This window comes from Phalacrocorax aristotelis, chromosome 2 (genome assembly GCF_949628215.1).
Source record: "Phalacrocorax aristotelis chromosome 2, bGulAri2.1, whole genome shotgun sequence".
Lineage (NCBI taxonomy): Eukaryota > Metazoa > Chordata > Aves > Suliformes > Phalacrocoracidae > Phalacrocorax > Phalacrocorax aristotelis.
Window position 1 is genome coordinate 86,655,308 of NC_134277.1, and position 12,674 is coordinate 86,667,981.

The 12,674-nt window shown below is 38.6% G+C and overlaps 1 protein-coding gene across 2 annotated transcripts in view; it reads right to left on the reverse strand.

Moving 5' to 3' along the window:
* The window catches only part of TRIO (trio Rho guanine nucleotide exchange factor), a 257,022-nt gene that overhangs the window by 94,223 nt on the left and 150,125 nt on the right, over positions 1 to 12,674 (reverse strand). For both annotated transcript variants that reach the window (XM_075084262.1, XM_075084261.1), the window contains exons 19-25: positions 12,118 to 12,232; positions 7,169 to 7,284; positions 3,828 to 3,950; positions 1,726 to 1,920; positions 1,499 to 1,614; positions 887 to 953; positions 7 to 116 (exon numbers count right to left, since the gene is read on the reverse strand). In XM_075084262.1, coding sequence (XP_074940363.1) covers positions 7 to 116; positions 887 to 953; positions 1,499 to 1,614; positions 1,726 to 1,920; positions 3,828 to 3,950; positions 7,169 to 7,284; positions 12,118 to 12,232 — 842 coding nt within the window. The remainder of the gene's footprint in view (positions 1 to 6; positions 117 to 886; positions 954 to 1,498; positions 1,615 to 1,725; positions 1,921 to 3,827; positions 3,951 to 7,168; positions 7,285 to 12,117; positions 12,233 to 12,674) is intronic.

Sequence of the window (12,674 nt, forward strand, 5' to 3'; positions counted from 1 at the left end):
ACTCACTTATTGTGGAACTCATAGATTTCCTGCATGTTTCCAAAGATAATGTGTTCTTTGTTTACAATACCAGGTGGGATCTCCTCAACTCCGCTTGTCATTTCCCATAGATATGTCTGCCCAGAACAAAAAAGATGCATGAAAGTCATGATAAACTCTGAACAAAAGCACCCAAGTATCTCTAAGCATGCATTCCTGGAGAGAAATCGGGAAAACATCATGCAGCATCATTATCTCTGTGACACTACTTGTTATGTCAAATATACCTTGTGATTTTGACAGTAAAATCCAAGTTCTAAAACTGACAACTTAACATAGTCCCAGAGACTTCATCTTTTAAAATAGTGTTCTTGACAACCTCTAATGCTTCAGGATATTCCTTATCAAGGTCACATCTGCAGTCTAGAAGTTCATGCTTTGTGCAACAGCTAACACTGAACATTACTTGCTTCAGTGTAACAATTACTGGGCAGTTTTCCATGGAATCTCTCTGAATTTCTATTCAGAAAGTCAGCTAGTAGCAGAACATGTGATTGTGGTGCAGATAAAAGAATTAACACAAGCTCTTCTCTATTGCTAGCATAGCAAATGAAGTAAACCCCTCCTTTTCCCCCTCTCCTCCCTAGAACAAAAAACCCCACATGTTTACGAACTGGGAAAAGAGCAAATGCTGAAACTCAGTACTGACAAAAGCAAAACATACATGATGAATTCTGAAGTGGCCGTTAGCAGATGTAATTCTAAATTTCTTCTTAATAGCAGAAAAGATACTAAATTTGGTCCTATGACTGCAAACCAATCATGCTCGACTGTTAAAACCAGAAAGAAACAGAAAGCAACAGATTGAATCCTGTCTTCAACGATGAGTGAAGAAAAGAAAACTTACATCCATGCATTCCCGGAGGTCTCTTACATAAGCCTTTTCTGTCTGAATTAGCTCAGCCATAATGAACCTTAGGTGACAACAGAAAGAATAATCAAATCTCAGTCTGTTAGATCATTATGAATGCATAATAACCAGAATACATCATTCTCCTCATCAGCTTTTGCTTTTTCTACTCCTGCAAGAAAAATCTGAGAACTGAAATGTGAAGAGAGACAACAGAAGAAGGAAATGGAAGAGGTGACATCCCACCATTACTAACCAGCACAAAAAGAAATAGGGAAGGAGATGGAATTTTTTCCTCAAATGCTTTTCACTTGCTGCAGTCATTTAACTGTTGTCCCCCCCTTACACATTTATTTCACATTATTTCTAAAAAGAACCAAAGCATGTTAAAAGCAGTCTAACATAGTTTTGGAAGATTAAGATTCTGACATGCTGGAACTATCTGTGAGAACAAGCATGTGAATAAAAGGCAATAGGAGCTATTAAGTAATATCACTCTCTTTTTACCATTTATCCCATTTCTAAGCTGCCAGACAAGCTATGACAGTTGTTTCATTATCAGGATTGATTTACGCATTCTCATTGATTAAAAATAAATAAATTTATTACTCTTTCCTGCGGGCAGACTTTCGTTTTTCTTCATTAAGCTCATGAGCAGCATCACGCAGTTTCACCTCTGACCCAGGGACACTGGCTGGGATTATATCCAGCTGCAGGCTTTTGCTCTTTATTAAAGAAAGGAAGAATTGATTAAGGAAGGAGACAGGAGAAAACAAGAGCTAAATCAAATACACGCAAAGCTTGTTTGTCTGTCATCACACTCAAATTTCTCTTACCGATTTATTGGAATCGGAGGAAATACCCAGAGCTTTCTCTAAAGAGGTCCTGTATTTCTCCATGCGCAGGGAAAAGTCTCTGTACCTCTTATCCACTGCTGTGACACATTTTTTAATCTCTGTTGCATGAGCGTGCCCCTTTTCACAAAAGCCATCAGCCAGCTGTATCAACAACTTCACCCTCTCTTTGGTTTGCTACAAAAACAGGAAAATATTGAACAGTTACTAGCTCTACCTGTTACAAAGGGGGTCATTTTACTTAACCTGCTAAGTGCAGTTGGAGAAGCCATCAAAGGAGCTAGCTTCCTCCTCCCTCTTCCCACAAGTCCTTTAAACAGACACCTTTTTCTTAACAAAAATAGCACAAGATGAATATAGGTTTCCTCGGGTTTTATTATTACATGACTAGAAGCACATTGTTTATTTTTCTTTCAAAAGTGTGCCCAATATCTAACCCAGAGATTAAATTCTGCTCATGAGGTATTCTCCTCATAAACACAAAGGGGTTTTGATGCCAAAGAGGATTTGTTCATCACCACTGAAGCACTGGTATTGGACCTGACCATCTGCCTCAAGAATCTACCTCCTTTAGACACCACTGAAATGTTGAGATGGAGATAAATTTATTGTATGCTTTCCTCTTTAATGGATTGAGACTATATTCTTTAGATCTTTTTTATATTATTTTGTCACACAGTTTTTTAAGAAAAGTAGACACCACCAAATCTGTAACTAAGTGCTTTTCCCAATTAACAAGCTGCCTGAGACTATACACTTTCTTTAATGTAAAACATCCATCATCCACAATAGATAAGTTCATACCTCCATCTCTCTCTCTCTCTCTCTCTGATACCATGTCAGAGTAAAGTGTACTGTCAGGGCCCTTGGTAACCGGGAGTTAAGCAAAACAGTCAATAAGAACTTGACTTTTTAATGTCAGTTGGAATATCAACAGTGTTTGTCCTTTCTTCTTTCTTTTTCCTTCCTAATGGTCCCTCGTCTGAGCATTTCTTTTCACTATGGAATTAGCAAGGGCTAATACATCCTCCCAACAGGTAGTGAAATGCTAAGGGAGTGGCACTAACAACATCCTTTCAAAAGGGGCACCCACGTCATTCACCGAGTGACAAAGGAAACAAAGGGGGGAAGTGGCGCTCTGCATGCTGGAGGGGACACAGCAGAACAAAGGCTGGAGCAGAACTCAGAAGGAAGAAAAATCTGGATTTGAAAAGCAAGTGATCTCTGTTCTTTCTGGATTCTCTTTTCTCCTTTCCCACATGCCCCATGAACAACCCCATCTCCAAGTCTCTTCTCTTCTGATGTAGTCCTTCAGACAAATGAATGCTTGCTTACTTTCTTGGGCTCTATTATTTCTCTGTGAAGACTGGAGAGCCAAGATGTAGGAAGAGGTGACAGTTTGAACAGGTGACAAAACAAAACAGAGACAGACAAGGTCACATAAGCTTAGGTACTTCAGCCACACATTGGCTGCCTTTCACATGTGAAAACTTTTAAGCCTCTCAAGTGACATCTGCATCTGGTGTTGGCCTCCAGAGATGTAAAGTAAGATAATGCTGCCATGCCTCCAAAAGTTACAGCAGAATCACAGAATACTTGAATAAAAGCAGTAACCTAACAACTAAAGCTTTAATTCTTCTGCTACCTTCTAATAAAATTACAGCTGAACAACAATATGCCTTGCTGTATTTTAAATCCTAAATGAGCATTCAGTAATCCATAGACAAGAGGATACAAAAGGCAAAATTAAAGGCCCTGCAAGGTTTGTATTTTTTTTAAAAAACGATTTTAAGCTATCTCACTACAATTCTGTCATAAGAAATCAACTGCACATACAGCTGAAGGAGCTCCCATAAAGGTGCTTATCTTCTGGTTATCTTTAGGTTTATTCTGTTCCCAGCAGAAATACAGAGAGAAAGCCACTACAAGTAAACAAATCGTGATGGACACATCCTTGGAATTTTTTTTGTGTGCTTTTTTTTTTTTGTGGCGTGCAGGGCAGGCACAACACGGGATGGAGAAGGTGGGAATTTGGGTTGTTTGGGTTTTTTTAAATCTTACATAGTTTTATTTCTTTATTTTACCTTTGCTGTGATCTGAAATTCTTCATGTTCTTTTAACAGCTCTTGAGTGTGCTGAATACTGGAGCCAGTGGAAGTATGTGTGGATAAATAAAACTCTCCATTGTCATGAATCCATTCCAGAGCCTAAATAAAGCAATAATGAAGGAAAAGAAAGAAAGAAGGCAACATACTTTTGTCAACAGAAACCATCTGTAATCAGTATTTCACAAACAGCTTAGCCACAGGCAAATTTTATTCTGTCACTTGTGGCCATCATCTAATACCTATACAATATCAAGCAGTTTCTAACTCTGAAATAATTCACTTAGTCTATGAAGCAATACTTAAAGAATTAAAGAAAAACAACTGGCACGTGAATCTGAATACTTCAGAAGTCCACTATTAAAAGGTTCTAACTGACTATGTCTACAGTTTTGTTAGTATACTCCCCAACTGAGCAAAAAAAATAACTTTTTTTTGGTGGAATACAGGACAGCTGTAGTCAGAAATATGCATTTTTCCAACTTGTGAAAATGTACATAAGACTGCCAAATGTGTAGGCGAAACTTTCCAAGCACATAAGATTTAACTATCATTTCACTCTTTAGTTGATATGTGTTCCAGCCCCACAAAATATGGTCTGAAGTTACATGTACTCCTAGAAATTAATCCTGCATCAGAGGAGGAATGGTGAGATGTATCAGTTAAAACCAATGAACGTATGTATAGGTAGTAAAATACAAGAACTAAGAACAGCCATCTAAAATTATTTCCCTTCCACATCCTTGCACCTTACTCTCTCACTATTATGAGCCAATCTGACAGAGGTTATTATCTATGTTCCACCCACATTAATATTTGCTGCCCTTTTAAGCATAACTCAGTGGCTGCAAGGAATCCTACTTTCTAGCTACTGGGGGAAAAAAACAACCGAACAAAAAAGAGTCCTCTCAGACTGCTGCATAACAGTAAAAATAAAAAATAATAAATGAAAACTGACACTATCAAGTTGTTTTGCAGCTCTTAATACAGGCTACTACAGCAGTATGCAGAGGCACATGAACTTAGAAACTTCTTGGTTCTGACAAAATTAATATCAGATGTTCAAAGCGTTTAATAGAGCTTGCTTAGAACTGTCTTGTTACTAAATACATGTGTATCTTCTGTGTCTTCAGAAAATATAGGCACAGCACTAGACAAAAATTTAATACCCCAACAGAAATAGTAGTATATTGCTAGTGGGTCTTCATTCTTCCTTTTCTCTCTCATACTTTCAGTTTACCTTTTTATCTATCCACATTATCAAGAACAGGAAAAATTTTATCTTAGTGGACAGTAGATACGTATTTTTCAAGAGCATAATCTTACAATGAATCAGAAAAGGCATAGTCTGTATTATAATTCCACCAACAATTTAAACTCATCAAGGCTGTGACTGAACAACTTTGATTCTCCTCCTTCCACTTAGGCTGCTTTTGCCTCTTAGTACAAAAACTGAAATGAGTAGAAAGCCTTCAAAATTCAAAACTTAATGTGAATGCTAGGGTACCATTTACCTAGTCACATACTAGTGCAGATGCAAGCCTGACAAGATGGGCCTGTACTTTTCAAGTGCCACTGTTGGTTTGGAAACAAACCAACAACTCTTGGACTAGTGTCAAGAAAAGGGACATTTCAACCCATCACCTGTATGATGCCCCGTGTCATTCTAATGTCAATCTTTGCAAGTGAAGACTGAAATGGACAAACAGAATGTCTATCAGTGATATTACAAACAACATTTATTTTTATACTTCTCGCTTTTACCTTTTTAACTTCCACCTTTTTTTCATGGGTTTATTACACAATGCTGCAATGGATGATAAAAAAAATTCCCCTCCCCAAATGCTGCCCTTTCGTAACTTTTTGGCAGCTCTCTAGAGCGACAACATGACAGAATTGTCATCTCGATGTTAATTCCTACAGTTTAGATCAGCTCTCATTTCATGTAAGGATCAGGATTGTATGTTGGAGACACATATCACCATACAAGAACTGAAGAAATCAATTTAGTGACCAGGTGAGCCCTTAACTTGGGAATGATTTGAGAGTCTACCATTTTCCTCACAAACTACTATGGTATCTGCTCCTGTAGTAGGGCATCAAGTTCTGAAAGCATGAAGAATGGGTTCTTCCAACTTCTGAACAAACATCTAAATGAAGACAGCAACATTTCAATTTTCTGGCTAATTAGCATGGAGTCCTAAACTGTTTGTGGTGACTGAACTGGTGATTGCTGAAAAATGGGATTTACAATAAAAATGCTGACAGATCTTAATCTTGTGTTTGACTGTTAGTAATCTCTATACAAAAGCAAGTAGGTCATGTGCTTGGCAGAGGTTGGAGTTAAGGTTATTCAGATCTGTGGTGGGGGGCAGGGCAGGGGTAGTGGTGTTGTTTTAAAGAGGTATTAATTTTTAACTTCACTCCAAGATTTATCTTGCATTACTTTCTTTGTGAACTCATGAAAGACACACCACTAGTATTTAAGCCTCTGTCTACATTGTCTCTCAGAAAGAACTAAAAAATTAGGTTTTTGAGTCCTTTAAAGCAGATCTAGCTGTATTTCACACTATGGGCGTCGTGTCCTTTTCTGCAGAACAGGAACAGATAGCTTTCTTTCTTTGTCCTATATCCAGTTTTTAAAAAAAAAGTAAAAAACCATTGTAGATCATTCAAGTTAGTAATTCTGCCTTGGAACCCCCTACTTATTTTCATGGCTTGTGTTTTGATTAGTAAGGTGGATTTTTTTTGTGTGTGCAGTAGTTACTTAATAGTTCTTTCCAGACTGATACATTCAACAAAATACACAGAGAGGTGGATCCACCATGCAACAAACCATGAAACCAAGTACACACAGAATGGCAAAAACTTCCCAAACCCATTCAGTTAGTATTGTCTAATGAGTTATCCAACTTGTCAGTTTTCTAGAACTGCCAATCAACTTAATTAGATGGTTTTTCCCCCAACACCAGAGAAAAATGTTGCTGCCTGTTATTTCCCTGGTCAAATTAGGGGTGTGTTTAAAAGTTAACAGGCATAACAATTTGTCAAACACAAGCCTGCAAAAATGAGATTCACCAGTACCAGAGCAAGCTGGCAGAAGCAAAACACTACCTTTAAGTTACAGCAGTAAAGACAACCTGCCTCAACACATTTTGCTGTTCTGTATTAAAGGAAAGCAAAACTTAATTTCTATTTTAATCATTGATCTTTCACCCATTTGAAATACTGAAGTCAGTGGCAAATTTGTTACTGTGGGACAAGTCAGTGTATGTCAAACCTTGATCACACTGAAGAGGATTTTTATGTAAAACCCTCACCTGTTTGGCGCTTCTTTCAAACACCACATACTGTTGGCATTGATCAAGACGTCTTTTACGCATGGTCCAATAATGCAGCACACGGTTCTCCCTCTGGAAGAGTTCATTCAAGATATCTGAAGAAATCAAAATAGTTTTAACAGAAGTTATGACAATTAATTTTGAAATATCACATTAAAATCAGCAGAATAAAGTACTTTATACTGCAGAATTTATAATACACATACTTGTTCTATTACTCTTTGTTTTGCTCTTTTTCCCGAAACTCATGAAACACTGAGTGTCCGTGTCTCATTATTATTAACAGAAATGTTGGCTAAAGAAACTAGAGATGCAATTAAAACTTACTAGTAACACCTTTTTTTCTCTCAAATATTTTTCACACTGGGACTGTCAATGTTTATAACAGAATTGAAAACGTAGTCTGATAAAGACTGTTCTTAATGGGGTTTCCTCAGAAAGAACAAGCATGCACAAGTAATCACAACATGCTTAACATCTCATTAATAATAAAAAACAACTTTTCTGAATATAGTGGTCTCCTATACAGTATTTTAATAATTTCATGCATATGGGCAAATACATAACCGTAGGTCACTACAACAGCAAATGCAACATAAACAGATATTAAATGTACAAGAAACCCAAGCAATAAAAAAAACAACATAAAATTACAAAGTCTAATTCCCCTTCAAAAAACAAATAAAACTAACAGCAGTATAATTAAGTTGACTTCTTCAAATATAAGTGTTCACTGAGCCTTGAGAGAATTTCCAGGTAATCAAATAATTAACTCCACAATTTATTATTCCCTTCCGGAGTATCAGAAACTGTCTGCCATTGGGAAGTCACATCCAAATTCCACCATTAACCTGCAATTCCACAAGCCTAGCTTACAAATTTCTCCTGGATGGCAAAGACCACCTGCTTACAATACGCAGAAGATTTTATCTGAACTCTGCTTCTTTAATGTTTATTGGGTTTTTTTCTCCAAAGAAATCCTAGCCGTTTCTTCTGAAGCTCAGTTGACCCGCTGCTTCTTCCAGAGCAGCAGTCCTACCAGATTTTGCTGCTACTGCAAACCCAGGTGGCAAGCTGAAATACTTGGAAATGGGGACACTTGGCCTCTCTGCCAGGTGAATCTGTAGGAAGTGCAAAGAACCCAAGGGGAGGTCTACCAGAAGCAGAAAAGACCACAAAAAAAGCTCATTCTTCACAACACTTTACTTGCTTCTCTACTTTTACCTACAGCTGGTTCTCCATAATTATGATGGAGGCTCTCAGGTGCTAGGCCTCTTAACGCCTCTGCATTCCCCTGCCCCACTGTGCAGGTCCACTATGCCTTACGTCCCAAAGCTAACTCCAAAGAACAGTTTGACAGAGAAGCTCAAATAAAGGAAGCCTGAGGGGAAAAGCATCTCTATCTCTGCCAGTAATCTGGGACCAATTACAACCACTTGTCATGGCCCCCCTGAGGATTATGAAACCTGTCTGCAACACTGCCAACATCCTCCTGCTTGGAAGCACCGTATTCCCACTTGCCACCGAGCGTTGAGATCACCCAGGACTTGCTTTTGGTTGGAATCTGGTCACTGCAGCCAAGTTTTTCTTCCTGCTGGGCAGGCAACCCTCAAATACACCTCAACCAATCTGTTCCTTAGCCAAGCCATGAGCTGATCTGCTATGAGCATCACCTGCTTTCTCAGTTGTGTTTTTGCCTTACACCACACCACCTCCAAAATGCTCAGAATATATGCCAGATTGCGGGGTGGGGGGGTGAGGAGGTGGGGTGGTGGTGATGGTGTCAGACACATGGACAACTATCATTATACAATGCAATACACCCAACTGGACACACCACATAAAAAGAGACATCTTGACAGTGACGCAAGTGAAGTAGTTCTGACAAAGAGCAAGCAAGGTGAAATTTAGCTAATTGGAACAGCATTTGTCCTGTCAGGACATGATACAGATGGCAAGCCAGTGAGAGACATTTGGCTGGGCACTGTTAGTATTATTGCCATTAATTTCTTGGACTGACAAGAAACAGAAAAAAAGTTTTTCTACAAAATACCCAAAGGAACTTATAGAACATCAACATTTAATACTAGGTTTGGATGAGCAGCTTCATCTCAAGCCTTCTGAACTATAGTCCCTGTTGTTGTTGTTTTATTTGATTCCGACATTTGTTAGGATTGTTTCCTAAACCTCCAGCTTATTCTCCAGGCTCGGAGAGCTTTCAGCTGTCTCTATGCATCTTGTACCCTCTATCAACCTATCTAAAAACATGGGCATCACTAGACATGTTCCTGCACTATGTTCAGTCGCAGGCTGTACAGCAGAGACAGAGGTAACAAGAAGCACACGAAATTACCAGCAAATGCAAAGATGAAGATGCTCTGTTTCTGAGCTTACAGCAATTGTCACTGACTGAATCCACTTGCCACAGCACAGTTTCAGGCCACAACTACTTCCTAAAATTCAGCTTTGGGCACAGTGTTGAATACAGTATTTGGATACTCTCAACTGCAGGTCAAGGAAATTATTTACACTGGTATGAAGGGACAGAAGGACACCTCTCAGAGTTCAGTACTATTGTGATTCCTGTTTCCCATGAAGCATGTGCTTAGCTAAACTTGGCCTAAATTAAGACATTGTTTTTCTAGATATCGTATTCTGCAGCTGGGAATAAGGAACAAGTATGCAACTGAGGTTTTTGAAAAACGTTCAGCAGTTCTGCATAAACTCAAGGGTTACTGAAGTTCTTATAGTGTTCATTTATATGCTATATACAGATCACAGTCTGACACGTTTCAAGCACACGCCTGATTATGAGCCTGTAATGGTCCAGAAGACATGTAACCTCTATTTCACCAAAATTAAATAAACACTCTATTTCTTCCTCTACCTATTTAGAGAACAGATGAAAAGCAATTTTCTTCCTTACATGCATATTTGAACAGGAAGATCAGAGTGAACTTTTAAATCATTTGGTCAGCTACCACCACACCATTGGGATCAGAAAAAAAGGGATCCTCACTAGTTTTATCTTGACTCATGTTTAATTCTCTGAAGCATATAGTACATGGCTTATGGGGAAAAAGCATTAGAGCACATAGCTTATTTTTTTCCTGCTCAGGGATTTTTGTCGCTTTTTTTGGGTCCTTTTTAAACTTGTATCATTCACCCAGGATTTTAAATATACACAGAACGTGCAGAGCACTAAAGTTCTGACATATAATTATTCTTAAGGACATTAGCAGAGACTTTTCTACTCTCTCCTCATCTGAACACATTCAACTTTCTCAGAATGACTGCCTCTACACAGCTTTCAAAACTGAATTTTTAAAAAGTTTGTCTAAAAGCCCTAACATCTTTTTCTTATACTCAATAAGTATGGTAGCTACAACTTCCTGCTTGCTTCTGCTTTGTTTTCTTTGTCTACTACTAAGAGAAGAACTAAGTGACAAATGTCAGCAACACTACTTCAGTTATTGATACTGCCAGCATTTGTGTTGAGACTTTGTCTTGTACAGTTCTAAAGTTGATGCCTTAGGGACAGGGGAAGAACAATCTTTGTCTTAGCTCTACATGCTCAAAGTTTCAACTGCCACAATCCAATTATTTCCCTAGAGTCAAAAGCATGGCCAATACCCTATTATCTTTCCAACACAAAAAATTTAACACAGGCAGATTTTCAATTTGAGTCAGATACAATGGTTTAATACAAACTGTTTAACACTAACTGTTTCCCCCTTGTAGTAAAGCGAAGCAGAGAACATGTCCTTTTGTGATAGAGCCATCAAATAATTTAGAGTGGAAGTGACCTCTGGAGGCCATCTGTTCCAATCTCCACCTCAAAGCAGGACTAACTTCAAAGTTTTTCAGGGGCTTGTTCAATTGAGTTTTAAAAATTCCCAAGGACAGAAATTCCACTACCTCTCTGGGCTACCTGCTCTACTCCGTGCTTTCTCACTCTTACTGTAACACTCTCTCCTTATACCCATTCAGAATTTTCCTTTGTGCAACCTTTTTCTCTGTTCCTATTGCCGTGCTCCTCTGAGTTTGGCTCCATCCTCTGCACAGCTCCCCTTTGGGTAGCTGCAAACAGCAATTAATTGGACAACTAGAATTCCCTGAGTTTAAGTCTGTAGCATGGCCTGGGTGTTCAGTCACAGCTTTAAAATGCATCAAGCAGAATACAACTGGCAAACAAATGAGTAAAATGCAATATTTATTTCTGTATCTCTCTCTGACCTCTGTTCCACTGACCTCACCCATCAGTTTTGCATACCCTATTAGTTTCCATCCTTTTGACCCTGAACGTCCTACAGATTTCGCTCTCTACTCAATTCCCCACAGTGCACATTACACCTTAAAGCTGCACTACATTGAATTAATCCCAGCAAAACCCAGTCTTAGTTCTTTCCTGCCTCACCTCAGCTACTACCTATCTGCACATCTAATTTAAACATTATGTCAATTATCCTATACTTCATGAAGTTCCTTAATACCGATTCAACTATATGAAGGGTCCAAGGGCATAATCCAAGTGATTATTTTATATCACTCTGGCACTTCCAAGGAACTCACAGAATGCACCACGCTAACAGACTGAGTAAGCTTACAGTGATCAGTTCCCATTTGGCTTCAGACCAAGCATTATCACGTGGAAGTTTACTATCACATTCTCTGAACAAAAGCAGCACATTTGAGTCTCAAACTGAAAGAAGATTAAGCGTAAGCAGCAGATAAACTCAAAGCAACTTCATTTGGGTATAAGAGAATGTGATGACTGGCAGCTCCTTCAAACTGTGCAAGCAATTTTAATTATTTCCTGTTAAGCCTGACAGAACCCTTTCCACTTGGGCAGGCTTCACTCCCCCATCATCACACACATGACGATCACGTTCTTTGGAGAAAAAGAAAAAGAACAAGAAACCCCTTACTTTTGACTTGTTGTTCAGGTGCTTTGATGTGTGTCACCATCCCTGGCATGTTTACGCTGTTCCTGTGCAGATATTTCAGGAAGACATCGGCATTCCTCCGAGCCAGTGTGCAAGCCTAGAGAGTAAGTGGTATTACTTACTTTGAAGATGCACACATATACACTGAGAAGGAGATGAAGGACCTTCCTCATCCTCCTTTTGTGCATTTCCTACCCTCTCCAATTTTAAAAAGCGTTGCTTGTTAAATCCTTCTACAAGTAAGCCAACCCAAGTACTAAAACAGTTACCCCAACAAATAACAGTTAATTCTTACTTATCCAGCAGAAAAAAAACCCAAACAAAACACTTACTTTTTTATCTGAAGATCCTGAAAAGCAATTACCTTCTCTAGAGCTGTCAGCATGACTCACAGCTCAGAGAAGTATGTTTTGTGTATGTGCCACTTGAAGTTATTTATTGCGTAAACAGAGTGCACGTGCTTACACAAACAGCTGGATATTCCAAGACTTCCACCACTACTTTAAACAAAAAGTAAATACTCCACTGAAGTGAAACTA